We start from the raw sequence: 18,454 nt of genomic DNA, 5'->3' as shown, positions 1-18,454 counted from the left end.
CCATCACTCCCAGAATGACTCACTTGGCCGAGCTTATAGCGCATGCTCCCGATCTCACGTTCTGTATTGATCTGCAGTAACAGCTTCTCGTGACTGATCAGAGCACCTGAAATAGATAAAAGATAAAAAAAAGTGATGCATCGGCAGCTATCCTCAACACATCAAACAATGAAGGATCGTCCCCGTGTCTGAACATAACGACGTGTAATGAAAGAAATGGGATATTACACGACACCAAGAGCTCTGTGGAGAGCAGACATGAAAGTCTGAGACTCGGGAAGGTCTAATGGGCTACAAGACTACAGTGGAGAGATGTGATCCTGTGCTGTTTCTTGCTGGACGTGAAGGTCATCAAAGCAGGAATCCAATGAAATAAAAGCAGTAGACTAAAAGCAAAAAAAACCCCGATGGATAAAGTGATTCAGTCATTGAGATGAGAGAGATAACAGCCACGGTTCCGCACAGATTAGACGTGCAGTTCATTTAGAACGACTCTTCACTCTGCATGTTTGGTACCAGCTTCCAACACATGCAAAACCTATCCATAAACTTCTACACACCCAAAATATGCCAAGACAGTAAGTACTTTCCGCATACGTCTGTTTCACTCTGACTTGTTAGGTGCAGAAAACTCTGCATTTGACAGCAGAAGGGCGTTTTTTTCCCCCCCGTTTTTAAATAGGAGATGATGGGCGACTGATACAACTCTATAGCATGTAGTTACAGATATCAAGAGCATATGTCACGTCCTGCACGCACAGTGCAACCAAGGTCCTTAGGGTCTGTTCACATGTCGTTTGCTTCCATTGGAGGCATACTGGACGACGGGAGTATTCCTCTACTTATATTTCCGATGGAAGCCACCTCCGTATAGGCAGTCGTTAGCCACCGATTCCACATAAGGGTCTGTTCACATGTCGTTTTGGCCTTCATCTGAGTTATATCGGGAGTATCCCACTACATATGCCTCCAGTGGAGGCCTCTGACTTATACCACTATCTAGTCCAGGGATCAGCATCCTTTGGCACTCCAGCTGCTGTTAAACTACAACTCCCAGCATGCCCGTTCTAGTAACTCCTACGGAAGTGAAAGGAGGATTCTAGGAGCTGTAGTTTCAGAACAGCTGAAGTGCCGGAGGTTGCTGATCCCTGATTTAGTCATACACTGGCATATGTCAGCCCTTAACTACTACCGTTAAGAGAAAGACATCCATTTTCTGCATGGTATACGTTCTCCGGGCTTTCTTGAAAACCCTGCTGTGTGCTGACCTGTGAGGGGAGGAAGATCGCCTACTCAGTACTTACCACTCTGGAGCACTGTCAATGCCGCAGTCTGCGCTGCGCTTATGTGACCGCTGGGAGTGTATGCAAGCTCTTCTGCTCAGGTCCCAACCAGATGTGTTCCTGAATTTTCCTGTTCATTTTCCCCATTAAGGACACTTTTTTGTTTTGGCATACACTGGGTGCACGGGGGGCTTATACACAGGTTCAGAGTGTGTGCGCTTTGACATAACTAAAGCCAAAAGTAGTAAGGATGGAGATGGCACTAAGACTTGGACTTCTTTATTCCATATGTGACGTTTCAGCTAACAAAGCCTTGGGGGGGGGGGGGGGATTTGGACCTAACCCTGTAGAGGCGTGCACCCACCTACTTGTATCACTTGGAGCACTGTCTACATCGGTGTATTGGCTATAACTATAGTAAAGGCATGCTATACACAAAGTGCAGCTCTTGAAGGCAACGTATAACTGTCACTACCTGTGGTTGCTGCAGATAAACAGGGCACAGGGTCCCAAGCTTGATACGCGTGGTGGGTGGCGATATTGTCCCTTTTCGATACCATTGCTTGGATTTCCTGCTCCACGATTCCTCTAACAACGCTCAGCTTCCGTCCAAATCTAGAAACAGAGAAAAGTAATTACAGTTTTAGTGCGTACGTACTACATCCATGGTGAAAGCAGCAGTCATCAAGAGCTTTCTATTATATTTAGCAAGATCTCTGTTCACTGTCAGTGAATTGGTATACAGTAAGTTTGCTCACATTCAGAGAGGGAATCTCACACCCAACCTAAAGAGTCTGGGGCTTGGTACAATACAAAAGTCATGTCACCTAAACATAGCCGTAGCATATGACTTTCTTCTTTCCTGCACTCACACACTGTAACAACCCAGCAGCTGTGTGAGCAAAGTGTTTTCAGCATCTAAATGTGTACCTGGTGTCGAGCGCTTTTAGGGCCTTGTTCCGCGGCTGTTGCTCCAGGGCACTGATGGCTGGGTTGCCGGCGGATGGAATGGTCATAGCGCTCAGCACAAGCGATGTGATGGCTTGGACCGCCAGGACATTTATTTGAGTTCTTTCTGTGTCCTCCTGTAACCAACATCACAAATTGCACTTGGTACTTTTTATTATTAAAGCTAATCCTTTAAATAAACTGCAATCAAATCATTTGGAAACAATTTTCTTGGAGGAGCCTTCAGGAGTAAGGCCGAAAATAAAATGCAACACAAAATCTACTAAATAGGAAGCGACTGCTCAGTTATTCCATACTGAAGTTTTGTGTATGGAAACCTGTGATATTTTACACATGTTAGCGGATACCCTGAGTAAAAAACACTGCACTAGGTGTCAGTCTACAATCTTCATTCCTTAATCCCTTTTGAGACCTTCTCATCAGTCCCCTCCCAGTAATACACGCTGGATGAATGTATAGTTTGTGTGTCCAGGATTCTTCTGTCTTCTCTAGCCTTCATGAATCAGCACATATTTATCCCTGGCCTGATTTCTTCTTCTAAATCCCATAATAGATCTCTACTCCCTTGTGCGGACCGACACTGATGTTGAGGAGCGTGTGACCATCACTGCAGACTCTGCTGTGGGTCTTCTCCCTTCTCCAAACACATACACAACCTGTGCGATTTCTCTCCTTTAAGACTTGGGTACTTTCCACCCCCTCCAATCTCAGATCTGTTGTGTACAGCCTCCTCCCTTCCCTGCTGCTATTTCTACCATTGACAGGAAGGATGGGGAGAGCAGAGAGCCCTCAAATGCAGCACCAGCAGCTAGGCGAAGGACTTGAATACTGCTTAAGCAAAATATTAGGAAATCTTTATTTAAGACATCATATAGTATATGACAATTTCTAGCTAGAACCAGCCCTCTATCTCACATGGATCCAGAGATCTGTCCATTCATTGCTCCAAATTCCTCTGTTACATTTATTTCAAACTGAGAGTTCAAGGGTGTGTTCTCTCTACTGCGGCTCTCTCCATTTCACAGTTCAGAGGGCATTTCCTTTCTGCTGCAGCTCCCCCTCCCAATCGCAGCTTAGGGGTGTGTACTTTCTACTGCAGCTCTCTCCCTATTACAGCTCAGGGGTGTGTACTTTCTACTGCAGCTCTCTTCAATTTACAGCTCAGGGGTGTGTTCTTTCTGCTGCAGCTCTCTTCCATTTACAGCTCAGGGGTGTGTACTTTCTACTGCAGCTCTCTCCCTATAACAGCTCAGGGGTGTGTACTTTCTACTGCAGCTCTCTCCCTATTACAGCTCAGAGGGTGTGTTCTTTTCAGCTCCAGCTCTCTCCCTATCATGGTTCAGGGGATGTGTTCTTCCCGCTGAAGCTCTGTCCCATTTACAGCTCAGAGGTCTGTCCTTTCTGCTGCAGCTCTGTCCCATTTACAGCTCAGAGGCTCTGTCCTTTCTGCTGCAGCTCTCTCCCTATTACAGCTCAGAGGTCTGTCCTTTCTGCTGCAGCTCTCTCCCTATTACAGCTCAGAGGTCTGTCCTTTCTGCTGCAGCTCTCTCCCTATTACAGCTCAGAGGTCTGTCCTTTCTGCTGCAGCTCTCTCCCTATTACAGCTCAGAGGTCTGTCCTTTCTGCTGCAGCTCTCTCCCTATTACAGCTCAGAGGTCTGTCCTTTCTGCTGCAGCTCTCTCCCTATTACAGCTCAGAGGTCTGTCCTTTCTGCTGCAGCTCTGTTTCTGTAACTTTTACAGTTCCTAACAATAGATATGGCTGGTGGCAGTTGAAGGATGGAGCTCAGCATGTGCGTTACTGAGGTGGACAGAAAAATAAGAAATGTATCCACCGTTATATACAGCAATAAACACTCACCGACCTCTACTTTATGTGCATGGACATGTGAAGCCATGATGCAGAATCTCTTTCCTGGCCTATACATTAACTACAATAATAAAAAGGTAGGATTTTGCTTGAAAGAATATATAAAGGATTATAAGAAGGGGGGCTTTTATCCATTTTATTACAACTTTTGACTGCCAGCATAAACCTATGGGCAGAAAAATCAATTACCCGACAGTCACACTACAGAAAACCTATTCCCTGTATTGGACGTGTTTACCATTAGGATTACATTCTACTCATTAGCAGATGGTAAGGGGTCCGGGCTTCCCTCCGGCTGACACTGTTGTCCTCACCTCTCCACATCAGTGATGGAAACACTAACTTAGATGGATCTCTATTAGACAGCGGGGTATAGAGTTAAAGCTGGCTAGATCCATGAAGGTTAAATGAGGGATGGAAATGAATTTAGCAGAAATACTGCATAACATCTACCTCTTGCTGACTTTCTTCTTGGTCCATTACAATGGGCTGAGTCACCAGCACGCCGAGCAGAGTGGCCCACGTCTCCTCAAACTGAGTCCGGCTCGTCCATCCTAGAGAAATAACGGGAAAAGTCAGCGTACTGTGGAGAGCATCTACTGAGGGCTGGTATGCAAAACCTCGTCCTCTCTCTCCCTATGACCGACATCTTTAGCAATAAACTAGATGAATGGGCAGGTCTGAGGTAGAAGGGGAAAATACCCTTCCACCCAAAGACGAAGCAGCCTAAACCCTCCCCCCTTCCGTAAAATTCTGTAACAGATGCACCAGCAGTGGAGCAAAGGGGCCAGACGGATGCCTCCTGGGTCACATAAAGACTTGGTTTTCTAGTTTGCATCCTCTGGACTGCAATATGAAGGAGGGCAGATCACAAGAAAAAAATAATATGATGTTCCTTAACCCCTTAAGGACTCAGCCCTATTTCACCTTAAGGACTTGGCCATTTTTTGCAAATCTGACCAGTGTCACTTTAAGTGCTCATAACTTTAAAACGCTTTGACTTATCCAGGCCATCCTGAGATAGTTTTTTCGTCACATATTGTACTTCATGACACTGGTAAAATGAAGTAAAAAAAAATATTTTTTTTGCATTAAAAAAAAAAACCTAATTTACAAAAAAATTTGAAAAATTTGCAAACTTCAAAGTTTCAGTTCTCTACTTCTGTAATACCCCCAAAAATTGTGATGACTTTACATTCCCCATATGTCTACTTCATGTTTGAATTATTTTGGGAATTATATTTTATTTTTTGGGGATGTTACAAGGTTTAGAACTTTAGAAGCAAATATTGAAATTTTTCAGAAATTTACAAAAACCCAATTTTTAGGGACCACTACAGCTCTGAAGTCACTTTGCGAGGCTTACATAATAGAAACCACCCAAAAATGACCCCATTCTATAAACTACACCCCTCAAGGTATTCAAAACTGATTTTACAAACTTTGTTAACCTTTTTAGGTGTTGCATAAGATTTAATGGAAAATAGAGATACAATTTCAAAATTTCACTTTTTTGGCAGATTTTCCATTTTAATATCTTTTTTCAAGTAACAAAGCAAGTGTTAACAGTAGGGGTGCACCGAAATTCCGGCGGCCGAAAATATCGGCCGAAAATGCACCTAATCCATTTCGGCCGATATTGATACATATCGGCAGAAAATAGCGGGGAGGGACTGGGAGGAGGAGCTGGGGGCCGGTGCGTTCACTGTGCTCCGGCCCCCAGCTCCAGTAGTTATAAAATGTGTACAATTAATAAGCATTCTATTCATGAGGCCCCCTCTGCAGTATTACATTCAATACAGCCACATCCTACTCACAGGACTGTTATCTTAATGCTGGCCGGCCGGGCAGAGGAGCGGCAGCGTCATGCTGACGTCATGTGCCCGGCCTACTTTCTGAATGAAGGAGGCGGCGCAGGCATGTGACGTCAGTCGTGACGCTGCCGCTCGTCTGCCCGGCCGGCCAGCATTAAGATAACAGCCCTGTGAGTAGGATGTGGCTATATTGAATGTTCTACTGCAGAGGGGGCCTCATGAATAGAATCCTTATTAATTGTACACATTTTATAACTACTGGAGCGGCGGGGCCGGAGCACAGTGAACGCACCGGCCCCCAGCTCCTCCTCCCAGTCCCTCCCCGCTATTTTCTATTAATTGTACACATTTTATAACTAGTCTGTACTGGAGCGGCAATGGGGGGGGGAGGTCTGTGGATGGCACTGTTATGGGGTGGGTGGGGGTCTGTGGATGGCACTGTTATGGGGTGGGTGGGGGTCTGTGGATGGCACTGTTATGAGGTGGGGGGGGGGGTCTGTGGATGGCACTGTTATGGGGTGGGTGGGGGTCTGTGGATGGCACTGTTATGGGGTGGGTGGGGGTCTGTGGATGGCACTGTTATGGGGTGGGTGGGGGTCTGTGGATGGCACTGTTATGGGGTGGGTGGGTAATATGATTTATTAAATTCATGAAAAAGAATTATTCATAAAATCATAAAAAAAAATGTATTTTAAAAGTATTTGGGCAAAAAGGCAGTTTCGGTTTCGGTCAAGGGGTATCCTGAATTTTCAGTTTCGGACCAGAATTTTCATTTCGGTGCACCCCTAGTTAACAGCCAAACAAAACTCATTATTTATGGCCCTGATTCTGTACTTTACAGAAACACCCCATATGTGGTCGTAAACAGCTGTACGGGCACACGGCAGGGCGCAGAAGGAAAGGAATGCCATACGGTTTTTGGAAGGCAGATTTTGCTGGACTGGTTTTTTTGACACCATGTCCCATTTGAAGCCCCCCTGATGCACCCCTAGAGTAGAAACTCCAAAAAAGTGACCCCATTTTAGAAACTATGGGATAAGGTGGCAGTTTTGTTGGTACTAGTTTAGGGTACATATGATTTTTGGTTGCTCTATATTACACTTTTTGTGCGGCAAGGTAACAAGAAATAGCTTTTTTGGCACAGTTTTTTTTTGTTATTTACAACATTCATCTGAAAGGTTAGATCATGTAGTAATTTTATAGAGCAGGTTGTCACGGACGCGGCGATACCTAATATGTATACTTTTTTTTTTATTTATGTAAGTTTTACACAATGATTTCATTTTTAAAACAAAAAAAGATTTTAGTGTCTCCATAGTCTAAGAGCCATAGTTTTTTCAGTTTTTGGGCGATTATCTTATGTAGGGTCTCATTTTTTGCGGGATGAGATGGCTGTTTTATTGGCACTATTTTGGGGTGCATATGACTTTTTGATCGCTTGCACTTTTTGTGACGTAAGATGACAAAAAATTGCTTTTTTTAAACAGTTTTTATTTTTTTACGGTGGTCACCTGAGGGGTTAACTCATGTGATATTTTTATAGAGCCGGTCGATACGGACACGGCGATACCTAATATGTATACTTTTTTTTTATTTATGTAAGTTTTACACAATGATTTCATTTTTGAAACAAAAAAAATCAATCATGTTTTAGTGTTTCCATAGTCTAAGAGCCATAGGTTTTTCAGTTTTTGGGTGATTATCTTGGGTAGGGTCTCATTTTTTGCGGGAGGCGATGACGGTTTGATTGGCACTATTTTGGCGTACATGCGACTTTTTTTTTTTTAAATCAAATCATTTTTATTGAAAGTTTTAAGATAGCATTATCAGGGTTCACACTCTCAGTACGCCATTACAACCATCAGAATAAGATTCTATCACAGATCTCGTCAACTGACGAAATGACTATTACAATAGTACACATTACACAATCATGAGTACTTGAAATGGCATATAAGATACATCGCCAAAATCTAATATGACCACTAACCATGTCAATGTTCCCAAGACTAACATGTTAACGCCCCTGTCCTCAAAGTCCATCAGTCTAGGCGTTATGTACAGCCGCAAATATTTAAACTTATTCACCCAGGGAATTCTGTCATCCACTCGCACAGCAGGCACAACCTGTCCATCCACAGGCATCAAAGCAGATTTTTGCCAATTAATCCTAAGTCCGGAGAAACTCCCAAATCTATCTATTAGTGACATGGCAGTATCCAAAGATGACCCAGTATCGCCCAAAAAAGCAAGGTATCATCGGCATACAGAGCCACCTTATTCTGGACCTCGCCATATCTAAACCCCACAATATGAGATGACAGGCGTATTAGAGCTGCTAGTGGCTCAATGGCCAGTGCAAATAATAAGGGCGATAATGGGCATCCCTGCCTGGTACCTCTAGCCAAACTAAAATTGTCCGACAAACATGCGACTTTTTTGATCACTTTTATTACCTTTTTTGGGAAGTAAGGTGGGCAAAATTTCTATTTTCTCATAGTTTTTATTTTTTTATTTTTATGGCGTTCACCATGCGGGGAAAGTAACATGACCGTTTTATAGATCAGGTCGTTACGGACGCGGCGATACCAAACATGTGTAGGGATTTTTTTTTTTTTCATTTTTAATTAGTGATAAATGTGTTTTTTGATTTTCACTTTTTCACATTTTTTTTTACCCAGACCCACTTGGTTCTTGAAGATCCAGTGGGTCTGATGTCTGTATAATACAGTACAGAACCCTATATAGGGTTCTGTACTGTATTTTACTTACACTGAACAGATCTATGCTTTTAGCATAGATCTGTTCAGCACCATGGACAGCAGGACGCCTGAGAAGGCGTCCTGTTTCCATGGGAACCTTCCCCCGCTGCGAAGTTGTGACCACAACTTCGCAGACGGGGAAGGGTAAGGACTGGGGCTTCGGGGGGCTGTCTGGGGGCTCTCTCCCTCTCCCATCAGAGGGGCTGCAAAGGCACAGCAGCCCCCCGATGGGAGAGGGAGGGAAGCCGCATCTTACTGTTAACTCTTTCCATACAGCGGTCCGTACGGACCGCTGTATGGAAAGGATTAAACGGCTGACATCCATTCACAGATGTCAGCCGTTTATACCAGGGTGTCAGCAATGTGCTGGCACCCTGGTATACCCACTAGAAGCCAACGATTATTCGGCGGGAGGCGGATCGCGATCCCGCCTGCCGCACCGCCCGCCTCCCGCAACACCCCCCCCTGCACCTCCCACCAGGCTAAAATCATGCAGGGGTGCAGGGGTGCAGGGGGGGGGGGGGGGGGGTGTGATAACTATATATTTGTGCCACACTAAAGTTTCTGATCACCGCGGTCAGGGACCGCGGCAATCAGAAACAGCAGAAATCGCAACAAACCACAGGTCTGAATTGACCTGCGGTTTGCTGCGATCGCCGATACGGGGGGGGGTCATATGACCCCCACAGGCGTTGTGACAGGATACCGGCTGAATGATTTCAGCCGGCATCCTGTGCGGATTAACCCCTGGGGCGCCACAATCTCAATTTAAACTCATGACGTATCGGTACGTCATGGGTCCCTAAGGGGTTAAAGGGGTAATCTCATGAATAATTTTCATACCTAAAGTCCCAAAGACTGTACATAATGGTTTTAAAATAGTGTAGTGCATCTAGCATAAAGTTTTATTTATTTATTTTTTGCCGTGTGCTGGGGCAGACTTTAGACATAATCAGTCTCCTTCCCCATCTGGCTGCTGACAATATAGTTCCTTTTTCCTTCGCCCTGCAAAAGCTGCCTTCTCAGCTATACTGCCATGTTAAGTCAGAGGCTCTGCTACTTCCATGACAAGCGGGCTGAAAGCTATGTCTATGCCTAGTTCTTGCACAACCCCTTTAACTAAAAAGTAAAAAAAAAAAACACCTGATCTGTGTCATTAGATTAATGTATTCAACACTCCAACGGTGCATCGAAAAATAATTGGCATGAAAAAAATAAAAAAAATAAGCATTTCTCAGAGTACTGGATTTTCACGAGAAAGGTATGGCTTTGTTTCGGGACACCTACTCTACATGGCAGCATGCTTGCATTCAAACTAATTAATTATAGAGGTGACAGACTGCCCTTTCATATTAATGGTCTATCCTCAGGACAGACCATCAAACACAAATTAGCGAGAATCTCACACCCCGCACTCCTGCCAATCAGCTGTTTCGAGTAGGTAGCTACTTTGCCGAAACGACACTGCTCCATACATGTTATAGTGGACAGTGCTGGTAACTGCAGTGCTCGTCCCATTGTAGTGAGTGGTCACGCGTGCACACCACCACTCCATGTACAGAGTATGTGGCGGTCCCAGCAGTCAAACCCCCAGCGATCATACATTTATCACCAAACCTTGGGAGAGGTAAAGAAAAGGTCTCCACTATGAACCTATTCTTGTGATTTTTGGTGGCCATGGTGGTCAAGTCCCCAATATTGTCATCAATGTAGCATTATTGCTTCGCCTGTAGGCGACCATGATCTTGGGAAAGTGCAGGAAAGCTGGACGCGTGCTTCTTACCCAGTGTGTTTATGCGGTAGATGAATTCTTTAAACACTTCCTTTTCTTGCAAGAACTCAACAGGGATCTCGGGGAGTGATGTTCCGAATTCTCCTCCTGTTTTAGGGGACCAGCCCAGCTTCCACACCTAGGCAAGACAAACACAACAAATCTTAAAGACTAAATCTCATTTCCTATATTCCTTGTGAGACAATCGGCATGAATGACAGGTATGAGAGGATCAGCAGCGCATCACGAAGAATCTAAAGGTGTAATGTTTGCGAAGGATGCCATGTAGAATACTTGGCTCAGAAATTCCCCAAAACATTGGTTATTCGGCCCCTTTGGGGGGTCACGCGCCGTTCATGCGCACGTCACCGCTGAGATCAGTGACTGGCTGCAGTGATCATGTGATTGAGGATGGGACGTCATCACTACTGGTCCGTCAGAGAGCTGTGGCGCCAAAACGGTGAGACTTTCAAAAAGGGAGTCATTTTTTGCCCTCTCTTTATTTTACACCATTTCCTGCCAGCCATTCATTTTTTATTAAGGTCTGACCACTCCTTTATAGGGGTTATGCTGTGACTGATTTAAAAAATGAAAATCAGAACCAGCCCTGTACCGCACATGGGTCCAGAGATCTCTACATTCATTGCTCTGCTAGATTATCTTCAGCCTGGTACGGGGGGTGTCCTTTCTTCTGCAGCTCTCTCTCTAACAGAACATATGGCTGGTGGCAGTTGAAGATTTAAACTGAGCATGTGCGACCATCTCAGTGAGACGGACAAAAATAAGAAATAGGAACAAACAGCAGGTGGCGCTATACAGATACATTTTATTGAAAAGCTCGCTGGCTATACTAAATCTTTAATTACATGCAATTACAAAAGTATTCAGATCCCGATGCTGGTTTGAAAAATGCAGAATATGTTTCCCCTTTACTGATAGATGATAATTGTATAGGGTCTACTCACCAGTGGGGGTACTCTTGTATAGCTGTTGACTATAGGTAATCGGGCCAGGCTGATGATTATATTTCTGAAGACCGGCGTCAGGAATGCCGCTATGTTAACATTTCTCTTGTGCCCAAATAACAGAACGGTCTGCAGGGAATCCACCATCTCAGACATCATCACGCAGGCGGTCCTGACAAATGCTGCGCCTAAGTGAGAAAATACATACCGTATATATTACATCTCATTTATAAATGGGATATAACAACTGCTATGATCCAGCAGTTTGCAGATGTCGCACATCACGTACCTGTTGTGTCCGATTCCGCCTCATCTGCCGCGGTCTCATCATCTAAATTGTTTTTTTTCCTTTCAGGGCTCAGTAGTTGCTCCCCAGGTTTGACTGCAACTAAAACACACGTCAAAATCAGGCCATGATGCATTTTTTTATCCCGGTCATGGAGCCGGAGGTAAAGAGATCACCAGTGAGGGGCAGCATGGGGGATAAAATGCTGCTTCCTTCGCACCATAAAGGCTCATGCAAACTGCGGATTATCAAAATACGGATATGGGTCGTGAGCATGTCGCCATTATCTTTTTCCTTTCTACAGAAATGTCCTATTCTTGTCTACAAAATGGACAAGTATAGGACATTACCTATTTATTTTTTTTGCGATATATGAATATGGAAAACGCACAGTGTGCTTTGAAATCAATGGCTTCTCATCCAATCGGCAAAAGTGTGCATGAGGCCTAATGCTACTGGGGAACTTTTACAATTTTAATAAGGCCATGTTCACACTGGGCAATTTTTTCCCATAAGAAAAAATGTGCTGCGGATTAAGAGGCCGAAAAACGGATTTGCCGTTCTAAACTGTGGATTTGTGCGCATCCACCTTCTGCGGAAACCCCAGTAAGTATGAACACGTCAATTATTAATCCTCATGTAGAAAAACCTGTGCCGTCATTTATAACGACGGTCCTGACACTTTCGTTTTAGTACTTTTACCACAATGAAATAATTTTGGAGCATCTGTGCCGGGCTGTTCCTACATTACTCCTCCTAAAAATGTAAGAATAAACTGACAACTGGATCTTACCCTAAATAGTCTGACGCTGTCAGAAAAGATTGGACGTCTGACTCCCCGGCCGGCACTGATTGGTGGGGGTCTGACTCCCCGGCCGACACTGATTGGTGGGGACCTGACGATAAGCTGTGGTGCTCCGGTGAGCGCTGCGGCCTCTTCCTAGGGCAGTGATGTCACGTGCTTTGGTCACATGGCCTATGTGCAGCCCAGTTCCACTATACAGGTACGGAGCTATGCCTGGCTGCGGCTTGAGTGCTGTGGCCCTTTAAAAACAGCTGATCGGCAGGGGTGCTGGGAGAAGGACCCTCACAGATTTGATATTTCTGGGACAGGTCATCAATATTGTATTTCTGGAAAATCCCCTTAACAGACTAGCATATGGACACAAAGGCGTGGGGTAGGGCATCCTCATTTAGGAACACCCTCTATGAGCAAGAAAGGATCTCGCTATGGCGGATCCAGCCTGTCCATATAGTACAAGGAGCACTATAAATGACAGCCATGTAAATCTACATTTTCCACCTTTCAGCGCAGGAACCAGTTCATGATTTGCAGATTTACCCATTTAGCAGGAAATCAGGAAGGAGCAGGGGAAGAGACGAGATCCTCGCTAAGTCTATGGAGTTCCTGCCATCACTGTGCACTGTACAATTATTCTGTATGACACTGAAGCTCCATGTTAAATTGTTAATCGTCAGCTTTAACCTCCTATCAGAGCTGGTTAATGAGAGAGGACGAGCGACACATAATGGATTCTCATTCTTCACAGATGCCGGCGGCGGGAATCCTCAGGGTCGGGCGATGTTCACATAACAACATCTCCGGGAAGCACTGGTGTGCGGCACGTGCATTATACAATTCCAATACAGTCAGCGTCTTCACCATGCCAAGCGGCGAATGGGGGAGAACGCGGCTGATGGACGTGGTCTTGTAGGTGCTGTGTACTCTTCTAGATCGCATGACTTTGAAGAACTGAATTTGGGGAACTCACCATAAAGACAATGATATGCTAACCTAACGGAGAGAGAATGTGACCTCTGGTGTGATGCGCTAATAATCGCCGCGGTATAGCTCCTGGCACGCTGTTGCTTTTACCAGGGTGGAGCCACCGCCAACCAGGCATTTTCCGGAAATGCTAATATTGCAGTAGTAGTTTTATATGGCGGCCGTTCATATGGATGATCCCTCCTTGTAACTACTATGGCTGCTCAGGTTCACCAGGCCAGCATGCCTTATAAAAGCATCTGTTAGTAAGCAGCGCCAGATTTACAGGACATGCCGTCTTCTGTGTATGGTCAGTTATGTGTTAAACACCCTACACCAGGGATGGCCAACCTTTTAGAGACCGCATGCCCAACCTGCAACCCAAAACCCACTTGTTTATTGCAAAGTTCCAACACGGCAATTTAACCTGAATACCAGTATAGTATATCTTCTGTGTACTTTATCATTTAGCTATAATAGCCTGCCTACATTCACTGCGCTGCCTGTGCCGTTCATGGCGCTCCCTGCGCTGAAGATGGCAGGAGAAGTCTAAGACGTATTGGTACACCATAGACTATTTCCAGGGTGTGGGTACCCACAGAGAGGGCTCTGAGTGCCACCTCTGGCATCCGTGCCATAGGTTTGCCACCACTGTCCTACACCATCTTGGTTAAACCGGGTTTTATTCTCTAAAAATAAGATTCAATGGGCTGAAAAAAGGACAGAAAAAATTTCTAAAGGGTATCTACCACTTACAAAAAAAAAAATAAAAAAATTCTGAAAGTACAAGAACCCCGACTGCTAAAATAAAGGCTGGCAACTGTGCGTGGTCTCCTTCCTTCTGATATCTGAGCGGATGGTTCCAAGCTCACAAAGTCTCTGACAACTGAACAAATCCTCTGACATGTCACTGTGTCAAATATATTATACAGTAGGTACCCTTTAAGACACTATCCTAATTTGTCATAATTTCTGAGGTCACTGCAGCGCCTGGTGGACATAGCAATCCATTATAGTGATCAGGGTCTGCTGCTACGACTGCAGGAAGCAAAAAACTAAAAAATATAATACAATGTATTTGGAACCCCTGGCATTTTATTTTTGAGATTGGAAGAACCCTTCCATAGCCAGCAGCGGCACTAGGGCTAGCTAGGTCTAAAAAGTCAAGGCTGAGGAAAAAAATAAAAATGCATGGTCCTTCTTAAATCTACTTTAAAAAATAAATGACAAATCTCCCGCTGCTCCAGTAATTTCTTGCGTCTCAATTCGCTGCCTCGTAAGGAACATTACATAATATACTCAATGCCCGAGGTTTCTAACTGCAGGCAACTCCCTGTAAGCGACGCCTGCACGCTGATAATGTGGCTGCGGTTCTTGATCCAAGTCTCTGCGCCAAAAAATACCACGAATAAATCAGGAAGATGTGACACAATGACAGAGAGATCTGCAAGGCGGGTACTTAGGGCACACGTCCTGGAGGGATATATGTAACATGCCTCTTCCCTGCACGTGGGACTGATGGGCTATAGGAGTCCTCCATTCTAGTAGGACCCCACAGATCTAACATGTATCCAGTGCTTAGATGGGACCTGCATGCAGTGAACTCTTAGAGGGGTTTTCCGTCTTGAATCCCCTGTTAAAGATGTGTGAATTTTATTCTATATTTTGTATATCTAGGATTGTAATGAGTTAACTTTTTCTACTTCTAAGTGCCCACCCACCTTCCTCTTTGTTTCAAGACTGGAGAGGAGAGAGAGGGGGGCAAAGAGCTGTGCTGTGGGAAGTGTCCGATTTCTCATCTTTCTACAGGTGTCCCATAGAGTGTGGTGGAATGCGTAAGCCAATCATATGGCTTGATGATATGTATATATTATTCACTGCCTATAGAGAAGCACTTCTTTGAAGTGTCACATATGACGTAGGCAGTATTCTTGTTAGAATAAACTCCATTACAAAATGGCGATGGTAACCAGATGTTTACATTAGTTCACATTCCAAAGTAGGACCCAGTGCGCAGAAGCCAGGGTGCCATCTCCTCTCTCTTATCTCTTCTTCCTTTTTGACCAATGAAACAATGTTTTAGCCTCAGTGAGGACTGCCCTCTTCTGAAAATATATATACGCTTACCCCCATGTAATTAAAGTTAGAGATTGCTTTGACCAACTTCTGTGTCAGTGTTCAGTCTCTCAGCCACGCGTGGATATTAACCCCTGGGGGGGTACATTGATCTGGAACACCAGAGTATCTAAAATGCCCTAATTTAGGGTGGTTTTAACACCCCATTTTAGCCCAGGCCAGGACGATGAACCTAAAGTACAAAAAAAGGTACTCATTTGCTTCCTGCAGCTTCATTCCGGAGGACCTGGTTGGACTCCTTCTGGTCCCCAACTTGTGGAGCTTGGGGACACATCACCACTAAGGCCAGTGTGATTGACCACAGTGGCGCACGTGAACCCATCTGGATGTTTACATGCAAAGGTCATATGCAGCTTTTTGGACAGGTCACTGCTAAGGCCATTGATTTGCTGCAGCAGACCACATGGCCCCGCTACTGAAGTTTACACACCAGGAACCAGAAGGATCTAGACCAGGGATGGCCAACCTGAGGCACTCCGGCTATTGCAAAACTACAACTCCCATCATCCCCAGACTGACAGCAGCTATCAGCTTACAGCAGGGCATTGTGGGAGTTGTAGTTTTACAACAGCTGGAGAGCCGCAGGTTGGCCATGCCTGATCTAGACCATCAGTGCCGAAATACAGCGCCAGGGAGGAGGCGAGAGCACCAGAAGCTGGTAAGAAAAACAAGCAAAAATCTCTAAAAACCTATATTATAAAGTGAAACAGTGCAGGATTCTAGGTCTAAAACACGTAATTAGGTTAAAAGATAGAAATATATTGACCAAGAGCGTGACGCTCACTTACCGGCCTCTATAATGAAGCGTGTGCAGCTGATGAGTGAACAGGCGTGTGTCATGTACTCTGCAGAGGCCAGCAGATTCCACAGGACGGGCTGCTGGAGGGTCAGACAGCAGCAATCCAGTACTGCCTGGAGATCCACGCTCAACGGGATCTGTTCATGGACGAGATGCCAGGACACCGCCTGCAGAGAGAAACCAAGTCACACGCGGCCAACATAAAGTACAAGGCGCGAAAAAGGACTGTGTGATACATTACCTCCACCGACATCACCACAAACTTCACAACGTCCGCTTCCTTCTCTGGAGTTATATGCAGGGATGGAGGTATTTTCGGGAGAGACAGCAAAAACTGCGCCAGCGCTCGACAGAGGGTGACAAGGGAGTAGTAGACTTCAGCATCACCTTAATCCAGACATAACAACAAGGTCACACCGTAGTCTGCACAATCAAGGCTGGATTTCAGGAGTATAAAACATTATTGACCTATATGAGTTTTTGTTTTGTTTTTTTGATTTTTGTTTGTAACTGCTCCAGAATTTGGTAAAGGTTTGTTTTGGAACAGTTTTTTGTTGCACATAGGTCTGACTGGCACGGGTTAGAGCATTACGACCACCAACGTTTAGTAGGGGTGGGGGGTAGGAATTTTTTTATGATAATATATATTACAAAGTTTCCCATATTAACCTGTATGACTGATTTATGCAAAGTCTACTGAAAGTACAGTGACCATTTCATCTTGGGATGACCCCCTTAATATAGCAAGTACATTGAGCACTGGATTTAGTGAATGCATGCTTTTATAATCGTCAGACTTTGTGGTGCTGGACTACTGGATTTTGTAGACCCACCACATACGGACAATATGAAATACTCTGCAGAATTACAGAATGCAGAATAGTCCAACGGATCCAAAAGGGCCGTTCTTTTTGGCCTCTGTCTGAAGAATGGCCTGGATGCATACGCCGAACAGAACTGAAAAAAATGACATGAACAGCGCTTTTTATGTATGTCTGGATGATGATAGTATGTGTAAATTACCTAACACCAGGCTAAGCTTCTCCCAGTAGGAGCTCCCATCCATGGGCTGCAGAGGCTGAAAGAGCTGATGAGTGGCTGGAAGCTGCTGAACAGTCTGCGAGATGAGATCCAGGACCACAGACCTTGTGGTTTCAAAGAAAGTGCTGTTCTGATCCCCTAACATTTGGTTCACTCCCAGCGACAAGCAGGGGGCAAGTAGGCTCAAATTAAACTCCTACAGTGGAAATGAAACACTGGGTTAGTTTAATGCACACAGTACAAGATTTGGCTCTGTTCACACTCTGTTCTGATGTTTGCAGCAAGCTTTCCCATATCTTTGCAGAAAAGAAGAGCGCAGCCTGCAGTGTAAGGCTACTTTCACAGTAGCGTTCAAGTTTTTCTGGTATTGAGATCAGTCATAGGGGCTCAATACCGGAAAAAAAAACGCTCCCGCTTTGTCCCCATTCATTGTCAATAGGGACAAAACTGAACTGAACAGAACGCACCAAAATGCATTCCGTTCCGTTTAGTTGAGTTCCCTGACCGGAAAGCAAACCACAACATGTTGTATTTTGCTTTCCGTCCTGGAATGTGGAGAAAGACGTGTAGCTGGCCAGCTAAGACCTGTCCTAGGTTGCCAATATAGCTTATATGTTTTTACGGCTTGACCTGCCAATAACCTTAATACAGTTCCTATGTTTGTGTGTTAAAGACAAAAAGCAGAGTTATTTACAATGACTTCATGTTTTGATGTCATAAAACTGTTATATATATTGTGTTCACAGAAGCAGAAAATATAATATGCCTTTAAGATTCATTATAAAATGTAGGGTAAGCTCAATGACACAGCAGAAACAACAGAAAGCATAGAGTTAAACTGTTGTTGCTGGGCAGGAGTTTTGACCAATCACAGCCAGCCTTACACAGCTTGTGTGGGAAATTCCTCTAGCAGGAGCTGCTAGAATCATTACACCAGAGGAGAGAAGCTGAACAGACATTCACTCCACTAGGAGCTGTGTTTTATGGAAGCAGA

The 18,454-nt window shown here is 44.7% G+C and overlaps 1 protein-coding gene across 1 annotated transcript in view; it reads right to left on the bottom strand.

The window, feature by feature from the left end:
* HTT (huntingtin) overlaps positions 1-18,454 on the bottom strand; it is a 190,318-nt gene that overhangs the window by 26,437 nt on the left and 145,427 nt on the right. The window contains 10 exon segments of the mRNA XM_044295709.1: positions 24-106; positions 1,759-1,898; positions 2,214-2,368; positions 4,575-4,675; positions 10,481-10,607; positions 11,434-11,621; positions 11,723-11,821; positions 16,409-16,586; positions 16,661-16,806; positions 17,443-17,656. Coding sequence (XP_044151644.1) covers positions 24-106; positions 1,759-1,898; positions 2,214-2,368; positions 4,575-4,675; positions 10,481-10,607; positions 11,434-11,621; positions 11,723-11,821; positions 16,409-16,586; positions 16,661-16,806; positions 17,443-17,656 — 1,431 coding nt within the window.

The sequence above is a fragment of the Bufo gargarizans genome, chromosome 1 (assembly GCF_014858855.1).
Source record: "Bufo gargarizans isolate SCDJY-AF-19 chromosome 1, ASM1485885v1, whole genome shotgun sequence".
NCBI lineage: Eukaryota > Metazoa > Chordata > Amphibia > Anura > Bufonidae > Bufo > Bufo gargarizans.
This window is presented reverse-complemented; position numbering and strand designations above follow the sequence as displayed.